The sequence below is a fragment of the Nuphar pumila genome, chromosome 13, assembly GCF_984573655.1.
Source record: "Nuphar pumila chromosome 13, dmNupPumi1.hap1.1, whole genome shotgun sequence".
NCBI lineage: Eukaryota > Viridiplantae > Streptophyta > Magnoliopsida > Nymphaeales > Nymphaeaceae > Nuphar > Nuphar pumila.
This window is the reverse complement of record NC_143261.1, coordinates 75326326-75342756: the sequence shown is the minus strand read 5'-3', so window position 1 is coordinate 75342756 and position 16431 is coordinate 75326326. Positions and strand designations below refer to the sequence as shown.

General features: G+C 40.5%; 1 protein-coding gene across 4 annotated transcripts in view; it reads right to left on the bottom strand.

Annotated features, from left to right (window-relative positions):
* The window catches only part of LOC149818743 (uncharacterized), a 42586-nt gene extending 26411 nt beyond the window's left edge, over positions 1-16175 (bottom strand). For 2 of the 4 annotated variants that reach the window (XM_089983978.1, XM_089983981.1), the window contains exons 1-3: positions 15567-16166; positions 13096-13141; positions 12872-12921 (exon numbers count right to left, since the gene is read on the bottom strand). In XM_089983978.1, coding sequence (XP_089840104.1) covers positions 12872-12921; positions 13096-13141; positions 15567-16051 — 581 coding nt within the window. In that variant the 5' untranslated portion in view covers positions 16052-16166. Of the gene's footprint in view, positions 1-12871; positions 12922-13095; positions 13142-15566 lie in introns of all 4 variants that reach the window. The other 2 variants (XM_089983980.1, XM_089983979.1) reach the window with 2 other exon arrangements.
* Between the last annotated feature and the right edge of the window lie 256 nt (positions 16176-16431).

Below are 16431 nucleotides of genomic sequence, written 5' to 3'. Positions count from 1 at the left end.
AAAATACAAAGAATAAAAAAATAAAGAAATAAAAGAAGGAAAGAAATATATATTTAATATATATACACATGCACACATACATATGTACATAACACATATATATAATATAATATATATATATATAAATATACATATATACAACATGTTCGTACATATTTTAACACTCCCCTCAAACTTATGATATAATGACCGAAAGTTGGGCTAAAAAGAAGTAAAACTTAAGAGCAAAAATAGGTTTGGTGAAGAAGTTTATCAATTGATACTCTCATGTAACATAGGACAAATAAATAGCCTTATAGATACTCCTCTCGTACATAGTGACAACCCATCTCGATATATTTAGTGCGCTCGTGAAACGTATGATTACTGACAATGTAGATCGCACTTTTGTTGTCACAACACATTTTTGAAGCTTCTGTTACTTGAATTATCATATCTATCAACAATCTCCTTAGCCAAACCATCTCCATCGTTGTAGTAGCCATAGCTTGGTATTCAACTTTTATTGACGAAAGAGTTGTTTCTTGCACCTCCACGAAATCAAAGATTCACCTAAAAATACACAAAAACCCGCGGTTGAGTGCATGTTATTGAGATCACCTCCCTATTCATCATCAGTATAATCAATTAAATCTAATGTAGGTGAAAAAAACATAAAGAGACCTCTAGAAATAAAAATTTTAATATATCTAATAATTTGTAAAACAGCTCTCATGTGAACAAAAATGAGAGCACGTTGAAATTGATTATTTGTGTGTACAGCGTGTGATATATCAGGTCTAGTAATGGAAAGGTAAGAGAGTGCTCTAATAAGTTGTCTATTGGGAGTTGGATCTTCAAGAGGTTCTCCATCATTGATTCTCATCTTGACATTGACAACCTCGAGAGTATTTATTATAATGCCCCGATTTTTGGACGCTTTATAATGGTGATTGTTTAATAACTTAGGAGCTGGTGATTTGGCATTTCCGGTGGATTTGAGGCGTTGTTTGGACATTGCTTGATTTCATGGATTGTTCGTTGTGTTTGGGCTATTATGAGGTATGGTCTTGTACTCCCATGTTTTGCTTGTTCTGCATCATGTACATAGAAATTATGTAACTTGTGTGGATTCTTGAATTAGAAGGTATTATTGAGGAAATTATGTTTTATTGCTTGATTTTAGCATGACTATGAGAAGCGTGTATATTCTTACATATTTTGAGGTTTCAGCCCGTTAAATCATGTTTTTGAATGTTGTGATTTTGGTGGTAAACTAAATGGAATTAGAGATTTTCATTTTAAGTTAGCATGATCTTGCATTTTATGAAATTAGATGTGATTTTGGACTGATAGAAATCATGTTTTCAGAGGGATATGCATGTTGGTATAGTGATTTCATGATTACAGAGTGATGGATTTTGATTTAAAGTTTTTATATGTTGTTTCTAGCTTTGTTATGCTTGTAATTCAGTTGATTTTAGATCCATCCCTATGTGGGATGTGATTATGTGCATATTAGATGAGATAAGATGCCAAATCCTTAGAGAATTTGGGGAAAGCTCGGTTGGATGCTTATAGTTGATGTGTTTTTCCCCTAGGTGTATTGGGGTGTTGTTTCGCTCGCAATGGTGGCAAGAAATCCTGAGAAAGTATGGTTTTCGAAGCGTGAAAATGAAAGAAAGATTGTTAGGGGTCGACTCCTCTTGCTCAGGAGTCTGACACGTTGTTGTTTTGGTGTTTGTTGGTTGGCCCCGAGGGTCGACCCCTGGGTTCAAGGGTCGACCCCTACATAAGCAGAGTTGACCCTTGGTGAGTGTGGGTCAACCCCTGCAGTGCCTGAGTCGACCCCTGAGTGATATGGGTCAACTCCAATGCATGTGAGAGGGTTTCTTTTGGTAGCTTGGGTGTGGGTTAATGCTTTTAAGCTTGGGATTTGAGGGATCCAACCCGATATTAGTGTGGAATGGGTCTGTGGGACCCTACCTTGCTAGTGTTTGGTACGAGTGACCAAACCTAGCTACGACGCATCATGATCTTGATACGTACAAGATTGAATTTGAAGTTGGAGTTGTCCAAGAGGGACTTAGTTGGTGCACTCGGTTCGAAGAGGGCCCGGTTGGTACGAGAGCATACCATTAGCACATGAGTATGATTGATTGTTTTGTAGTGTGTGTGATGATGCACGGATTTAAGTTGTGGTGGTCCAAGAAGATCAGGTTTGTGCATTAGAGCACTCTTTATACATGAACATGTTCAATGACATGTATGCTGAATGTGTGAAGCTAATTCAGTGATGGATATTGCTAGTATGGCAATCTGTAATTTGGATTGATTAATGCTTGGAAATGAATAGGTTGGATTTAGAAGGATGTTGACATGTATATGACTTGGCTCTATGTTGGTGCCACTATGGTACAATGTGAGTTTGGCTTTACACGGGAGTTGTGATGGTATGCTATATTTTAGCTTGATGTTAGTGTAAGGAAATAAGTTCCTCGGAAGATGTTCACCAAATCAGCAAAAAGTGGACACCCAAAAGAGTTTCATCAAAACACCAAAACACACAAAAAGTCACAAATGGGCTCACACAATATCCACCAAAGGTGGTGGAAACCTTAAAAAATATTATTTTATTAACTGAAATATGCAAGAAGCAATACATGAATGAGCGGGATCCACCCCTTTATATACATATTCCAAAGGGACTCAATAGAGACCTTGGGAGAGGCCCACCAGCTCTAAATAATAGAGTCATTGGACCCTCCCAATGTCTCTTACTTTTGACTAGTCAACATTAGTTGACTAGTTGGAATTGAGCCAAAAGGTAAAAAATAAAAAATCTAAACTAACCTAGTTACTAATCTAGTTACATATTTATATATGTATATATGTGTACATATGTACAAAAAAGATATACATTATATATATTTTTTTTAACACTCCCCCTCAAACTTATGGTTGTATAATCGAAAGTTTGTCCAAGAGAAGGTGAAATCCAGGAGCAGCGAGAGGTTTGGTGAAGAAATCTGTCAACTGATATTCGGAAGTAACATATGGAAGATCAATCGTGCCATGTAGATACTCTTCTCGAATATAGTGACAGTCTATCTCAATATGCTTGGTACGTTCATGAAAGGTTCGGTTGTTGGCGATATAAATGAAACTTTTGTTGTCACAACACATTTTTGATGCTCCTTAAACCTGGACTCCCATGTCAGCCAGTGATCTTCTTAGCCAGACCACTTCCATAGTGAAGGAGAACACCCTTATTTATATACAAGAGAGGGAGGAGAGCTAAGAGAGTAAAGAGAGGGAAGAAGGCCCTCTTGTAACGCCCCAAAATTTCAAACTTGCGAACCTTTCAAAAAACAGGCAAGAGACTAGAAGAAAATATCTTTTCTTTCAGAGTTTGTTTATGTAATCAGCGGAAGATAATTCTTTTGTTGAATTTAGAAAGGCAAGCTGACAACTTTGGGCACGTTAGCTAAAAGAACCAAAACTCACTACACATGTTACTTGCAAAACACTTGGAAAAACCACTTTAATTTAAAGAAGTTCTCAAATAGTACAAAATTCGGATATCCAAAGGAAAATCCGTGACAAAACTCAAAAACGTCCAGGACGCGAGCTAAGAGCAGAAAAAGGAAATCTTGAAGTCATCTTGTCATCGCGCCATCGCCCGTGGTATACCTAATCATCACATGTACCCATAGAATGAGTTAGTTTTGCGAAAAACTAGTAGGTGTACAAGAGAGACTACAGGAAACTAACTGAATTAAGAGCATTTAATTCAGCATGCTAAGCAGTTTAAAGCAGATCAGCAGTTAAACAGGTAAGCAGTTCAAAGCAAGTAAGTAGTTCAAAATAGGTAAGCAGTTCACAACTCGATTGAACAAAATGTATGTGTGATTAAACTTTTGTCTTCGCAAGAGTTTATACAGAGCCAAGAAAAGGGTTTAGTAGAAGACTATAAGAATGCTATCTTCTACTTGATTCGACACGGATGAAGAGACACAATGAGACATTGCTCTAGCTTATTTTTGTTCCTTGAACGGGGTCTCTGTATTTAATCATTATCAGGTCATCGTTTGTCGCTCTCACTATTTCTAACAAACTCTTTGTCCTGAACAACCTTAATTTATTCTCATCTCTCAAGGCCTTATGCGGCCAACTGTCACCTGTTATGACTCGCTTAAGGCATCATATTTCTCAGAAAAACCCACTCTTTCATAGAAGATCCAAAACATGATCTAAAATCAATAAAGATCTGATTCTCACATCTAGGTTCAGCATACAATCATGCTAAAACAGAAAGTCAAATCTATAGATTCATAACTAGTTATTTCAATCAATCTCAGAAGATCATCACAGCTCACCATAACTTTTTATGGTAATCAAAATTCACAAGTCCCACGTCGGATCGCCTGGTCTGAGAAATGTGCAACCTCACAAGAAATTACCGCCTTAGATGGTATACCTGGTCTTGGACAATACACTTCCTCACAGGATTTCACCGTCCTTGCGGCTACTCGCTCTTGGACTGTGTAATTCCTCACAGAGATTCTACCGCTCTAACCGATTACCAGATCTTGATCATATATACCCTCACAGAGAATCCTTTGGAAACCCGGTCCTCAACAAATGTCATATTCAATAAAAATTATTGTGATACACGCATCAACACAAATGACCGCTCTCATGGTCGATAGCCACTATTATAATTAACAAGATCAACGCCGGATCACCTGGTCTGAGAAATGTACAACCTCACAAGGAATTACCGCCCTAGATGGTATATCTAGTCTTAGACCATACACTTCCTCACAGAAGTTTGCCGTCTTTGCGGATACCCGCTTTTGGACAGTGTACATCCTCACAGATATCTACCACTCTAGCCGGGTCACCTGATCTTGATCATACACACCCTCCCAGATAATCTTTTGGAGATCAGGTCCTCAACAGATATCATACTCAGTGATACATGCATCAATACAATCGATTGCTCCAAACAATTGACCGCTCTTGGGGTCAGTAGCCACCAATATGGGCACAAACATGTATACGTATCACTTCACATGGTAAATCAAAACACAAGATCACAGATTCCTCCAATAAGGTTCCATGAACATTTATCGCATGCTTTCAACATTTCTTATCACGTGACATTTTAATCACATCATACAAAAGCATATTACACCACGCATCGCATCATTGCCACAAGGAACATTGCATTCCTCAAATAAGACCTCAAAGCATGTGAAATCAAAGCATGAGTTCTATACATATGAGAACACGCACATAATATATTATGAATCAACTAAACTTCAATATACGTAATTTCATCGATAAAAGCTTTTACTTGACAAAAAATACGTACCCAAAACACACGAAAGTCTTATGACCCATCAACCAATGTGAACAGACTTATGTTTCGATATTACTTGTAAGATCTCGTGTTTTCAGATCTTAGTCAATTCATGAAAATTTTGAAATTTGGCCAAATCTGGTAAGAATATCGTTTGAGGCTCGAGTTTTAGACCAAGGTCTTAGAGTTTGGGTTTGACCCAAGTCTCATCATCAGGGTCTAGACAAGCCAATCGAAGTGTGGCAAAGAGTTTTAATTTCAACCTTTAAATTCAAGCGAAATTCAAGCAAAATTCGGGTTATTTTCGGGCGAAATTCGGAATTTGATATTCGTGTAATATATCATTGGATGCGCCTCGAAATTCTGAGCGCAATGGTATTTTACTTTTTCAAATCTGAGTTCAGATTGGCCTAGAAATCACGTTTTTCTAAAATTTTAGCAGTTTGTTGAAACGGATCCGAAATTGGATCGGATCGCATCCAAGGTGTAGGATCCAAATTTTTATGGATTTGGGTCCTAGTTAGGTCCTATAAAAATCTGGAGTTGATACAAGTCTTAATCCAAATTTTTGTATGAGTATGGGTTTGAATCTTGGATCTTGGATCCGAATACGGATCCAAATCCAAGCTCAACATTTTTATGACACATGACCAATTTTGGGAACCTTTGAATATTTAAGAATAAGTAAATTCAAAAAAATAAATTTATTAATTTAATTATTATAATTAATTTCGGGATTTGGGTTAAGAGGGTTTAGGGTTAACCCTCTTCCCTAATTAAAAAGGGTAGAGGTTTCCATATCTTTAGGATAGGAAGGTCAAAAAGTCAATAAAATATTGTTAAGTAGAGGAGTCCAAAAATCTGGAAACTCCCTAAACTGAGAGACCCAATTCTGGAAACTCTCTAAAGAGTTTCCAGCTATTAATAAGAGAAGGAAGGGGGGGGCAGCCCTTTCTCCCTCATTTGGCTTTAGAAAAAAAAAAGAAGAAAACAAGAAAAAGGGAAGAGAGAAACAGGGAAGGAGAGGAGAAAGAAAGGGAGAGAAGGAGAGGAGGCCATTGATCTTCAGCCCAAGCTTTTGGCAGCCTCCATTATCACGATCGTGGTCAAGGTACGGGTACTCCTTGAAACGAGTGAGAAATAGGGTAAAGATTGGATTTTCCATGCATCTTTTGATGGAAATCCATAGAGGAACAGTGGACCGTCGATTTCCACTGTTACCCATTCATATATATTGTATTTTTATTGTTTCAGAAAAAAAAATATAAACAAACAAAAAAAAAGGATAGATGATAGATCCATTAAACAGTTTTTTCGTAACCTGTATGTTGTTGTTTTGACAGCATACACAGGTCCAAACTGGACCTGTGTACATGCTATTGGACCCAGCCGACAGGGTCGGCTGGGCTGGGTATTTTTTCTTTCAAAAAAAATCAGTTTTTGCGTAATCTGTTATGATGTTGTTTTTGACAGCATACACAGGCCCAAACTGGACCTGTGTATACGCTGTTGAGCCCAGCCAACAGGGTCGGCTGGACTGGGCTTGGCTGTAACAAAAAGAAAAATATAAAATTTGTTTAGTTTTGGGGGTTTCGGCTGTTGGTTGGCTGACGGGCAGTCAGCCGAGTGGCCAGCTGCTGGCCGAGCCGACAGGCCCAGCCAAGTGCTTGGCTGGGTGTGTGGTTGGTTTTGGCAGGACTGGGGCAGGCCCAGTCGACCCAGTCAGTGGGGTGCTGGCCTGGGCCTTGGCTTTGAAAAAAATATATATATATTCAAAATAGAAAAAAAAATTCTGTATAGGTGGGCTTCCTGACAGCATACACAGGCCCCAAACTGGGCCTGTGAATATGCTGTCAGACCCAGTCGACAGGGTCGGCTGGGCTGGGTTTGATCTTTTCACATATATATATATATATATATATATATATATATATATATATATATATATACCCAACAGTTTTTCTTCTTTTTGGGTTACTGTTGGCAGGTTGGCACCCCGTCGAGTAGCACTCGACTGGCTGCCAGCATGCTGGCAGAGTGCGCCAGGCCTAGCACCCAGTTGGCTGGGAGTTAGGCGTGCTAATGGTAGGATCGTGGCAGGCCCAGCTGATCCAATCGGTTGGGTACCGACATGCGTGGTAGGGGATGTTTTACAAAAAAAATTATATAAGAAGAACACATGGCTCCCCTTTCGTGGTATGTTGTCGGACAGCATACACAGTCCCTGTTTTGGGCCTGTGTATATGCTGTCAAACCCAGCCGACAAGGTCGGCTGGGCTGGGCTGTTAAATACAGAATTTTCTCATGTGGAAATTGTATCATGTGAATAACATAAGTGTGTTAGCATATGAAAACAGGGCCTGGTTGGGTGATTAGTACAGTTGAAATTCTAATCTCTTGATGCATGATAAATTTTGAGCATAAATTATGTACCTACATTTTTATTTCTCTATATGTTAGGAGTTGAAGTAGTTTACATGCCTATTAGAACATGCTTACACATTGATGAACTTGACGTGTGTTGTTGCATCTACATAAATACATGAATGCTCTTTGTCCATCTCAATACGATTCATGGCTAGAAGCATATGTGGTAATGATTGCATAAAGATGCATGCATGCGCATACCATGCATATGCACAGGAAAAGGGGTATAACGTGGGCAGTTCAATTTGCATATGGGAATGTCATATTTCATGTTCATTTTCAATGGATTAATTTGGTACATCTATGACTATACCTTGCAGGCATGTTAATACCACTGCATACATATGATTATAATCCTTGCATTAGTGCTTCGGTGATCATAATGAATCATCGAGGGTTTGGTAAACCCGAGCTGTGGAATTGTTTTCCCTTATTCATTTCAATGCATCGCAAAGATCATGTTTTATTAATATTTCAGTTTTATTGCACTGTTCTATATGTTTCCACAGGCCAGATTCCTGTGATGGCTCTCGCGAGATAGAGGCGAGCTTTTATCTTTCTTTTTGCATGTGATGTTGCAAAACTTAAGAAAATTAATTTTTAATAAAAAGTAATAATAAAGCACAGTGTAATATACCTTCTGGGATCAACCATCTGAAGAATGGGGATCTTGGAAATCCGGTCTTGGGGAGACTGTGAGGATACAAAACTCCGTGTGCTTAATTTGGTCCCCTGAACCCGATATTGAGGTTCTTTCTCCTGGCCACGGTTTTAGAGAGAGTCCGCCACTTTACCTGAGGGTGGTGTGTTTTGACACAGTTGTTGTTTTTGGTACCAAGAAAGTGACACTTGTGGGCGTAGGGTGTCCCTTGTGTCTCCGACATTAGATGTGGAGGTCTAATGTTCCGAAGGTGATTCGGTCGAGGGCTAAGTTGGAACCTAGTAATAAAATACAAATTGTGTGCTAAGCTACCCTGAGAACCTAACTTGACCTCGGGGTTTGTACCCGTTTGGTGTATCCGCGGGCAACGGTAATTAAAAAGAAAAACTTAAAGTTGTATGCATTTAATAGGGCATGCATAAGGAAACAAAAGACTTAAATGGAAGATAATAAAATGATTCATGCATTGCACAATAGACATGCATTTTCCTGATATGCATTAGATCATGCATACCTTAATGGTTTCCTTAATCAATACATGATGGTAAGTGTTGAATGTTTATTTCTTGTTGCATGTTTAAGTTTTAGTACATACTACTGCTTTACTGTCTTTGCATGTTTAGCATTTATGATTGTTGCATGAATAAATTCCCAAATGCTATAAACTGTCTTGTATGTATTTCCCTCAATTGTTGCATGATATCTCATCTTAACTCTTTATCTCACTTGTTTCATTAAGAAGTAGTTGTGCTCAGGATTTCGATTCTGACACCCTACTTCATTGGTTTTTCGCAGGAACAAGTGATCAATGAAGTCGACAGCTACTGTAAGGGCGCATGAGTCACAATGAGTTTTGACAGTCTTCTTTGTGGACAGAGTGGCTCTTTATTTTGGTTTTTTTTTTCAGTCTAGTATTCTTGACATTTGCTTATTTTCATCAGTGTTTACGTTACGTTCTGTTGAGTCAAACATTTTGTTTTGAGATTTGTTCTTAATTCATGAATAAAGGTATTGGTTAGTTTATGAATGTTAATTGCAAGTTCTTTTGTGGGTTATGGCTATCCAGTTTGAATTGGAACTGTGAGGACCCCGGGTCTTTGGGAAGTTTTCCGCACTGTTAAAAAAAAAACCGCATTTTCAAAGGGGATGAGTTGGGGTCGTTACATTACTAGCCTATGGGTACGCGCAGACAAATCGTAGAAACAATTGAGACTAGTTCGGGCGTCTGTTATTCTATGTATTTTCAATAACCCGAATAGCTAGTTGAGTCTGCTCCTAAGGGGGCGGCTTTCAACCAAGAGAGGATTCCCCAAAAGCAATTACTTGGCAACGGATGCATCCAACTTCTGCAGAAATTCATGGGATCTAACACCTAGGATAATGCCTGGTAGTCCCTTCCCCTAACTCCAATGACTGGGGAGGCCGGATCATTGCCCGTGGAGTGGTTGTTAACAACTTGTCCGTTGGAGTTTTTATACCGATCCATCCTCTCCCTTGATAGAAACCAAAGAGCGAATGGGTGCGTTAGGCGTTGCTTAACTAACGACCTATTCTACATGCTATGGTCTTTCAGTCACTCGAGCATCTTGCCTGTGAAGGCGATCACATTCTTATGTGTTTATAGCATTGTGCATTTAGCACTGTTCGAGGTCGCACGACCGTCTCATCCGATCATCGCAGTACTAGCGTGCAGTGCACGACTACAAGTACTCTAGGATGAAAGGGATATAGTTCCTCAATAGAAACATCAGCAGAAGTGTTTCGCAAAGATGTAATGTTTCTCAAACTTTACTTTTGACATTTTTTAACTTTTGAAACAGCCAACAGCTTGTGCCAACATTTGGCATGCTATTTTCTAGAATCTCATCCGCTATTGTGGTATTTACATGTCTCGCATGACTCGATACTGGCCTCGATAAACGGGATATGGGTTTCTCTACAGAACCCCTGCTAAGAAGTTCGCTCAAGCCCCAATTCGAGGTTACCCGAGATATGTCGGATAGATGAACAGAACCAGCCAATCACATCCTTCCAAATACTTCGATTTGGGCAGTCTTTGATGCTTTTGCGCAGCTCCCTAAATTCTCAAGTATACTTTGCAGGACTGCTCACTCGAAAAGCCAGGATCCTTGCTAGGGATCCCTCTCCTTAGACGAGGATGTATCGTTAAGCCCCCGACTCAACTCTAACCGCAAGAGAGAGAGAGCGGTAAATGCTCCTTGCATCCTCCACGAAGATGCCTTTATAGCACATGCAATGAGCGAAAACTTGAGTGTCATCTGCAATGGCAAAACAGTAACAAAACATTTGCAAAAGCAAGAGCCTGGGCACAAAGCGCGACAGCAAAGAAAAGACATGACAGAAAGTAAAGGACAAGGATCGTGAAACCGCGTCCTTGAGTTAAATGCGTACTCGTATAAATATATATATATATATATACATATATTTTTTTATTTATTTATTTGTCCTTTTTAGTTAATTGAACTCAATTCAATTGTCCAAGTCCTCCGTGCAATCTTCCCCTACCTTGGGGAGTTGCGAGATTGTTGGCGCCTACGGGTGTAAGCGATGGACGGCTCGGGTCGCAGGGAGCAAGCGGGATCCGTCGTACGAGCGGCAAAAGCGAGACGTCAACATGCTATCTCAAACAGAAAGGTAGAGAGGACAGGGGCATTGTCGTTATCCTGACGTGAAAGAAGCAGAGGCAGGGGTAGCGTGCCCCCGGCGAACCTGCTTTACGTGCAAGAAATAGGGGCAGGGGTTGCGAGCCCCTGCTGACCCGCTGTCAACAAGAACAAGGAGGTAGGGTGTTGCATCCCTACCTGTCGATTGTTCAGACAAAGGCAGGGGTTGCGCCCCTACCTGACGAAGGTAAGGAGAGAGACAGGGGCTTCGCCCTTGCCTGTCAAAAAGTACAGAGGCAGGGAGCTTCGCTCCTGCCTGCCAAAAATTGGCGAAGGCAGGGGCGATGCGCCTGCCCTAAAGAAGACGGTGCAGGGAGGGAGCTCAGTCCCTCCCCTGCCCAAACCAAGAGAGGAAGGGGTCTCGGCCCCTCCCCAGCGAAACAGGGAAGCAGGGAGGGAGTTGACCCCTTCCCTGCGTAATAGACAAGCAGAGGGGCTCGACCCCTCCCCCTATGTAATTGACAAGCAGGGAGGGACTCGACCCCTCCCCTAATACCAAGGGACCGACGAGGGGGCTCGACCCCACATCCAGTGTACTACGAGGGCAGGGAGGGTCGAACACTCCCCTGTGTAGCTCAAAGGCAGGGAGGGCTCGAGCCCTTCCCCGCAACAAACAAAGGCAGGGAGGGTCGAACCCTTCCCTGCGCAACAAAAAGGAGACAGGGAGGGCTCGACCCTCCCTATGGAAAAGAAGAGATAGGGAGGGGTCTCGACCCTCCCTGGTGAAAACAAAAGGGCAAGCAGGGGGCCCAAAACCCCCTGCCAGAACCCTTCTCACAGGGGGCAGGGGTTTTACCCCTGCCAACCTGTCGGCAAAGTGGCAGGGGCTAAAGCCTCTGTCAAACAGCCATTCGCTGTCATAAAAGACTGACAGGCAGAGGCTTTTGCCCCTGTCGGTCGACGGAAGGAAGAAGAAAAGTAGAGGAAAAAGAAGAAGAAAAGAAAATAAAAGGGGAAGAGGAGGCGGCAGAGGGGTGCGCACTTGGGCTGACGACCTTGGGTTTCCGGAAGGGAACTCAGGTAAGGGTTGCCTGTGTCGATCCCGTCAACAGCAAAGGTGAGGGGTGGTCACCTGAGGGTTGTCGGACAGGAGGTCGTCGGCGGCGTCGGCGGCGTTGGCAGACGAGCGAGAAAGAGCGAGAAACATAGAGGGAAAGAGGCGGTGGGTTGTCGGAGGGAATGTCGTCGACGCCGTCATCGAAGGTCGCTGCTCGGCAAACGTAAGGAGAGTGTGAGAGGGGGTCGGGTACCGAGAGAGAAACGAGAGAGCGAGAGGGGAAAGAGGGATAGTGAAGAGAAAATGAGAGAAGAAAGGGGTTTCGTATTTAACCCCCCCACCCCCCTGCCTCGCTGCCTTTACTAGGCAGAGAGAAGCGGTGGCCTCGGGTCGGTCCAGATCGGGTCCGAATCCGACCCGAATCATTTTTTTTTTCTGAGGGTTTTACACCTCTAGCCTAGTCCAGTCAGTCGTGTGTTGACTGTTAAAAAAAATACAAAGAATAAAAAAAAGAAAGAAAGAAAGAAAGAAATATATATTTTATATATATATATATATATATACATATATATGTGTATATGTACATGTACATATGTATGTATGTATACAACATATATACATATAATATAATATATAAATATATATATATATATATACAACATGCACGTATTTACATACTTTAACAGATATTCCAAGCCAAAATGTAAAAAAGTAAAATAAAATGCAAAATTATTAATTGAGAGGTTGCACCATACTCCTTGAACATTTGCTTTTCCTCCCAATTGGGCAGTGCTTCCAAGTTCACCTGCAGATGTAGCTCATCCAGATGTTAGGTTTGCTATATTTTACACAATAAAATCCGGTGACAACACTTAAATAACAAAAAATCAAAAAGCTACTTCATAATTGAATATTAGTACCAAGACTGCAGCAAATATGCTCATTTATATTGTAGCTAAAAGAAAAGAGAACAAAATACCTGTTTTACTTCAGCTAACCATGCAGTGAACTCTGGCCTTTTGTTCCTAAGAGAAAGAAAGCAGAAACAAAACAAATAAGTAAACCTCAATTTGATATAAATATTCAGACAGCAAATAAGTAGAAATTTCAAAGCAAAGACAATAATGAAGACATTAGCTGCATATCGAGAACAAGTGAAAAGATTAGACATCAACAAACCACTTAACAAGAGCATTCCAGTATAGCATAAATAACCCATTAAAAAGAAACCCAATTAATGGAAATACAAGGCACAGGGATGGATTGCCCAGCCATATGAATCCTACTTTCCCTATTTGGTGAAGCATGGTAACTACAGTGTATGGTTATTTGCACCAGAACAAGGGATGCTGAGATAAGGAGGGATGGCAGAAAATCACATAAAAATCAAGATAAGCATAGAGATTATTCAAAAGAAACAGCATATTTAGATCTTCCATAATCTGAACTCAACTCCACATGCACATAAAGAAAGGACAACTTAAAGGAGTATAAAGTTATGGTATAAAGAGTAAATGATTCTTGGGGCCAAGCCTATTCTCGTGACAAGTACTAAAAACAGGGACCTTTATCTAAAACATGAATGTGTTTGCATCTTGTCCCTAACATTTTCACAACCTCCAAGAAAGGAAGAGTTACAATCTTAAGAGAAAATTAAGTTAGGCATTGCCTTTGCTACCAATATCACTTTGCTATAACTAAGACAAATGATGTTTAGCTGCTTTAGCAATCGGGTCAGTCGTCAAGTCTTTTTCTGGGCACTTTCAATTAAGGCCCAAGTAATAGTCCAAACTTTCTTATAGGAGATCAAAGCAATATAGTGAAAGAAACATATGTGAAGGAAGGACATATTATGAAACTAATGTTGGATCGAAACAAGGTCAAATAAATAGATATTTAGGTGCTTCATGGGAAAGAGATGTTAGAGGAAACATAATACAATGGGATTGATAAGTGACCTTCGATAAAAACCAAAAATGCCAAAATAGATATAATTCATTTAACCTTATGTATTTATTTATTTACTTATAAATGAGTAAGACGTGTTTGGGCCATAAATTATAAACACAAAGGTGATGAAGTATGAAAGAGATTAAATTTAACAAAGTACTATCTGCCCATTTCATACAAGATTAACTGAAGTAACCTTAGCATATTTTTCAATCAAGAAAACCAAGATCTTCAAGCCTAATGACACACTTCTACGTGAGTGTCCAACAGTGTAGGACACTTCAACTAAAAACTAGAGCATCATAAAGTTACAGGCGCCCAATAGAAGTAAGATTAGCAAATAGAAGTGAACACACACTTCTTGATTTCTTTGACACAAAAAGAAATTACGAAAGTGAACATATTTTCATCCACTCTAGACAATACAAACTGTCGTTATGGTTAGTCAAATGTAGTATGTGCTAGTAGGTGCTAGCCTCCCTAAACACAAATAACTAGAGATATAAATGAAATCAATGCTTAAATGCAAATTTTAATTTAATTAAATGTGAAAACTAAATAGCTATAAGAAGTTGCTTCCTATTTTATTGACATCATATATGAAAATCTTCTGATAATTTTCTGGTTACTAGACCCACTTGACACTCACCTACCGCCCACCCTTCACCTAGGAACTGGATAGTTGCTGGTAACTAGACTACGTCACCTAAATGTGAAGCCACTTAGGTCCAGCATTAACTATCTAACTCTCAATCAATTCACTTTGTCAAAACCTCCAGACCACATCGACCCATTCCCCATCAAAAGGCGATCACTCCTTGATCTAAATAGTCCGTGAGTTAGAGGCTGCACACTCAACAGTGGATGTTCACCTGAATCTCGTTATGCTTCTAACATGTAAAGCCCCAATCTGATCCTCAACATTGTAGACAGTTTTAAGTTTTTTAAACGGCATGCTTTATCTAATTCTCACCTGACAGTTCATAACAACCTCATCCACAGGACTGTTACCCGTACTAGACATTCCGATTTATGACACTAGCATTTCTCTTCACGGAAAGCTCCTTTTCGCTGGATTTAGTCATAAAGCTACACAATGCTATACATGCCGTAAATGCAACAATTAACAATTTCATCACTAGCGTTACTTTTCCCCACTGAAAAAACTTTAATATCTTCAAATAACAAACGATTAAGGAAATGTACCAGATCACATTTAGGAGGTTGAGTACGGCACTAGTTCATACGAAAGCCACACCAAGTCTTTAAACACCATTGCATCATTTTGGAGTTTCATTAGTCATTCCAAATATGTTTCTATATGACTACGCGTTTTCTTCCTAAACTAGAGCTACATTCTTGCAGGAATTTCATGATCCCCAACAAACAACTGATTTAGCAAAAGGGACACAAGAAAAAAAAAACTGCACAGAAGATTATGAGTTTGTTAACCAAAATCAGGCTCCAAACACGAACGAGAGAGAGAGAGAGATTGCGTACCACATATCCGTCTCCCGAATAATTCCGTATTTTCCCCACGAGTTCGTCACGGCCCCCATTTTCGACTTCTCCTTGCTCTTCTTCTTCTTCTTCTTCTTCTTCTTCTTCTTCTTCTTTTCCTTCTCCTCCTCCTTCTTCCTCCTCCTCTTCCTCTTCCTCTCCTTCTCCTTCTCCTTCTCATGCTCCCTCTCCTTCCTCCTCTTCTTCCGCCGCCGCCTCATCTCGGCCTCGTTCTCCTCCTCCTCCGAAGATCCAGAAGACGAGTTCTCCGTAGAAGAAGAATACTCCGCTTCCGAATCCGAACGATCCGACGATTCTGAAGAAGGCGATCGGCTCCTTCTCCGACCGTGATTCCTCGAGCTCTTCCTCCTCCTTTCCCTCTCGCAATCGTCATCGCTCGAGCCTCCGTTGTCATTTTGGCTTCTTCTTCCTCCTCTTCTGGATTTGTCCTTTTCCGATAGCGTTTCGTTTTTCTCCTTCGCCATTCTCGCAGGAGATTAGCACACTTTTCGAGCAGTCGAGTTGGAAGATGCACAGAACAAGATCGACAGACAGAAGAAATGAACGATCGCAGGGGTTCTGTAAGCCCGCCCCCCCAAAAAAAAAAAATCCCTCCTTGACCCTTTTGGCGGTTCGGTGGCAGTCCTGGCAACGGGTCGGTTATAACCCGAATCGGAACCTATGGAACCATGTCAAAAACATGGATATAGAGCTGTCAACAGGTTGGGACACGACCCATTAAAGTATATCTAAACCAGTCAGAAAAACAAATCACCAGGGTTCGGGTTTTGTCGGGTCACAAAAATGAAATCTCAGACACGGACCCGCGTAACTTCAGATATTTTTTTATTAAGATACATATAAA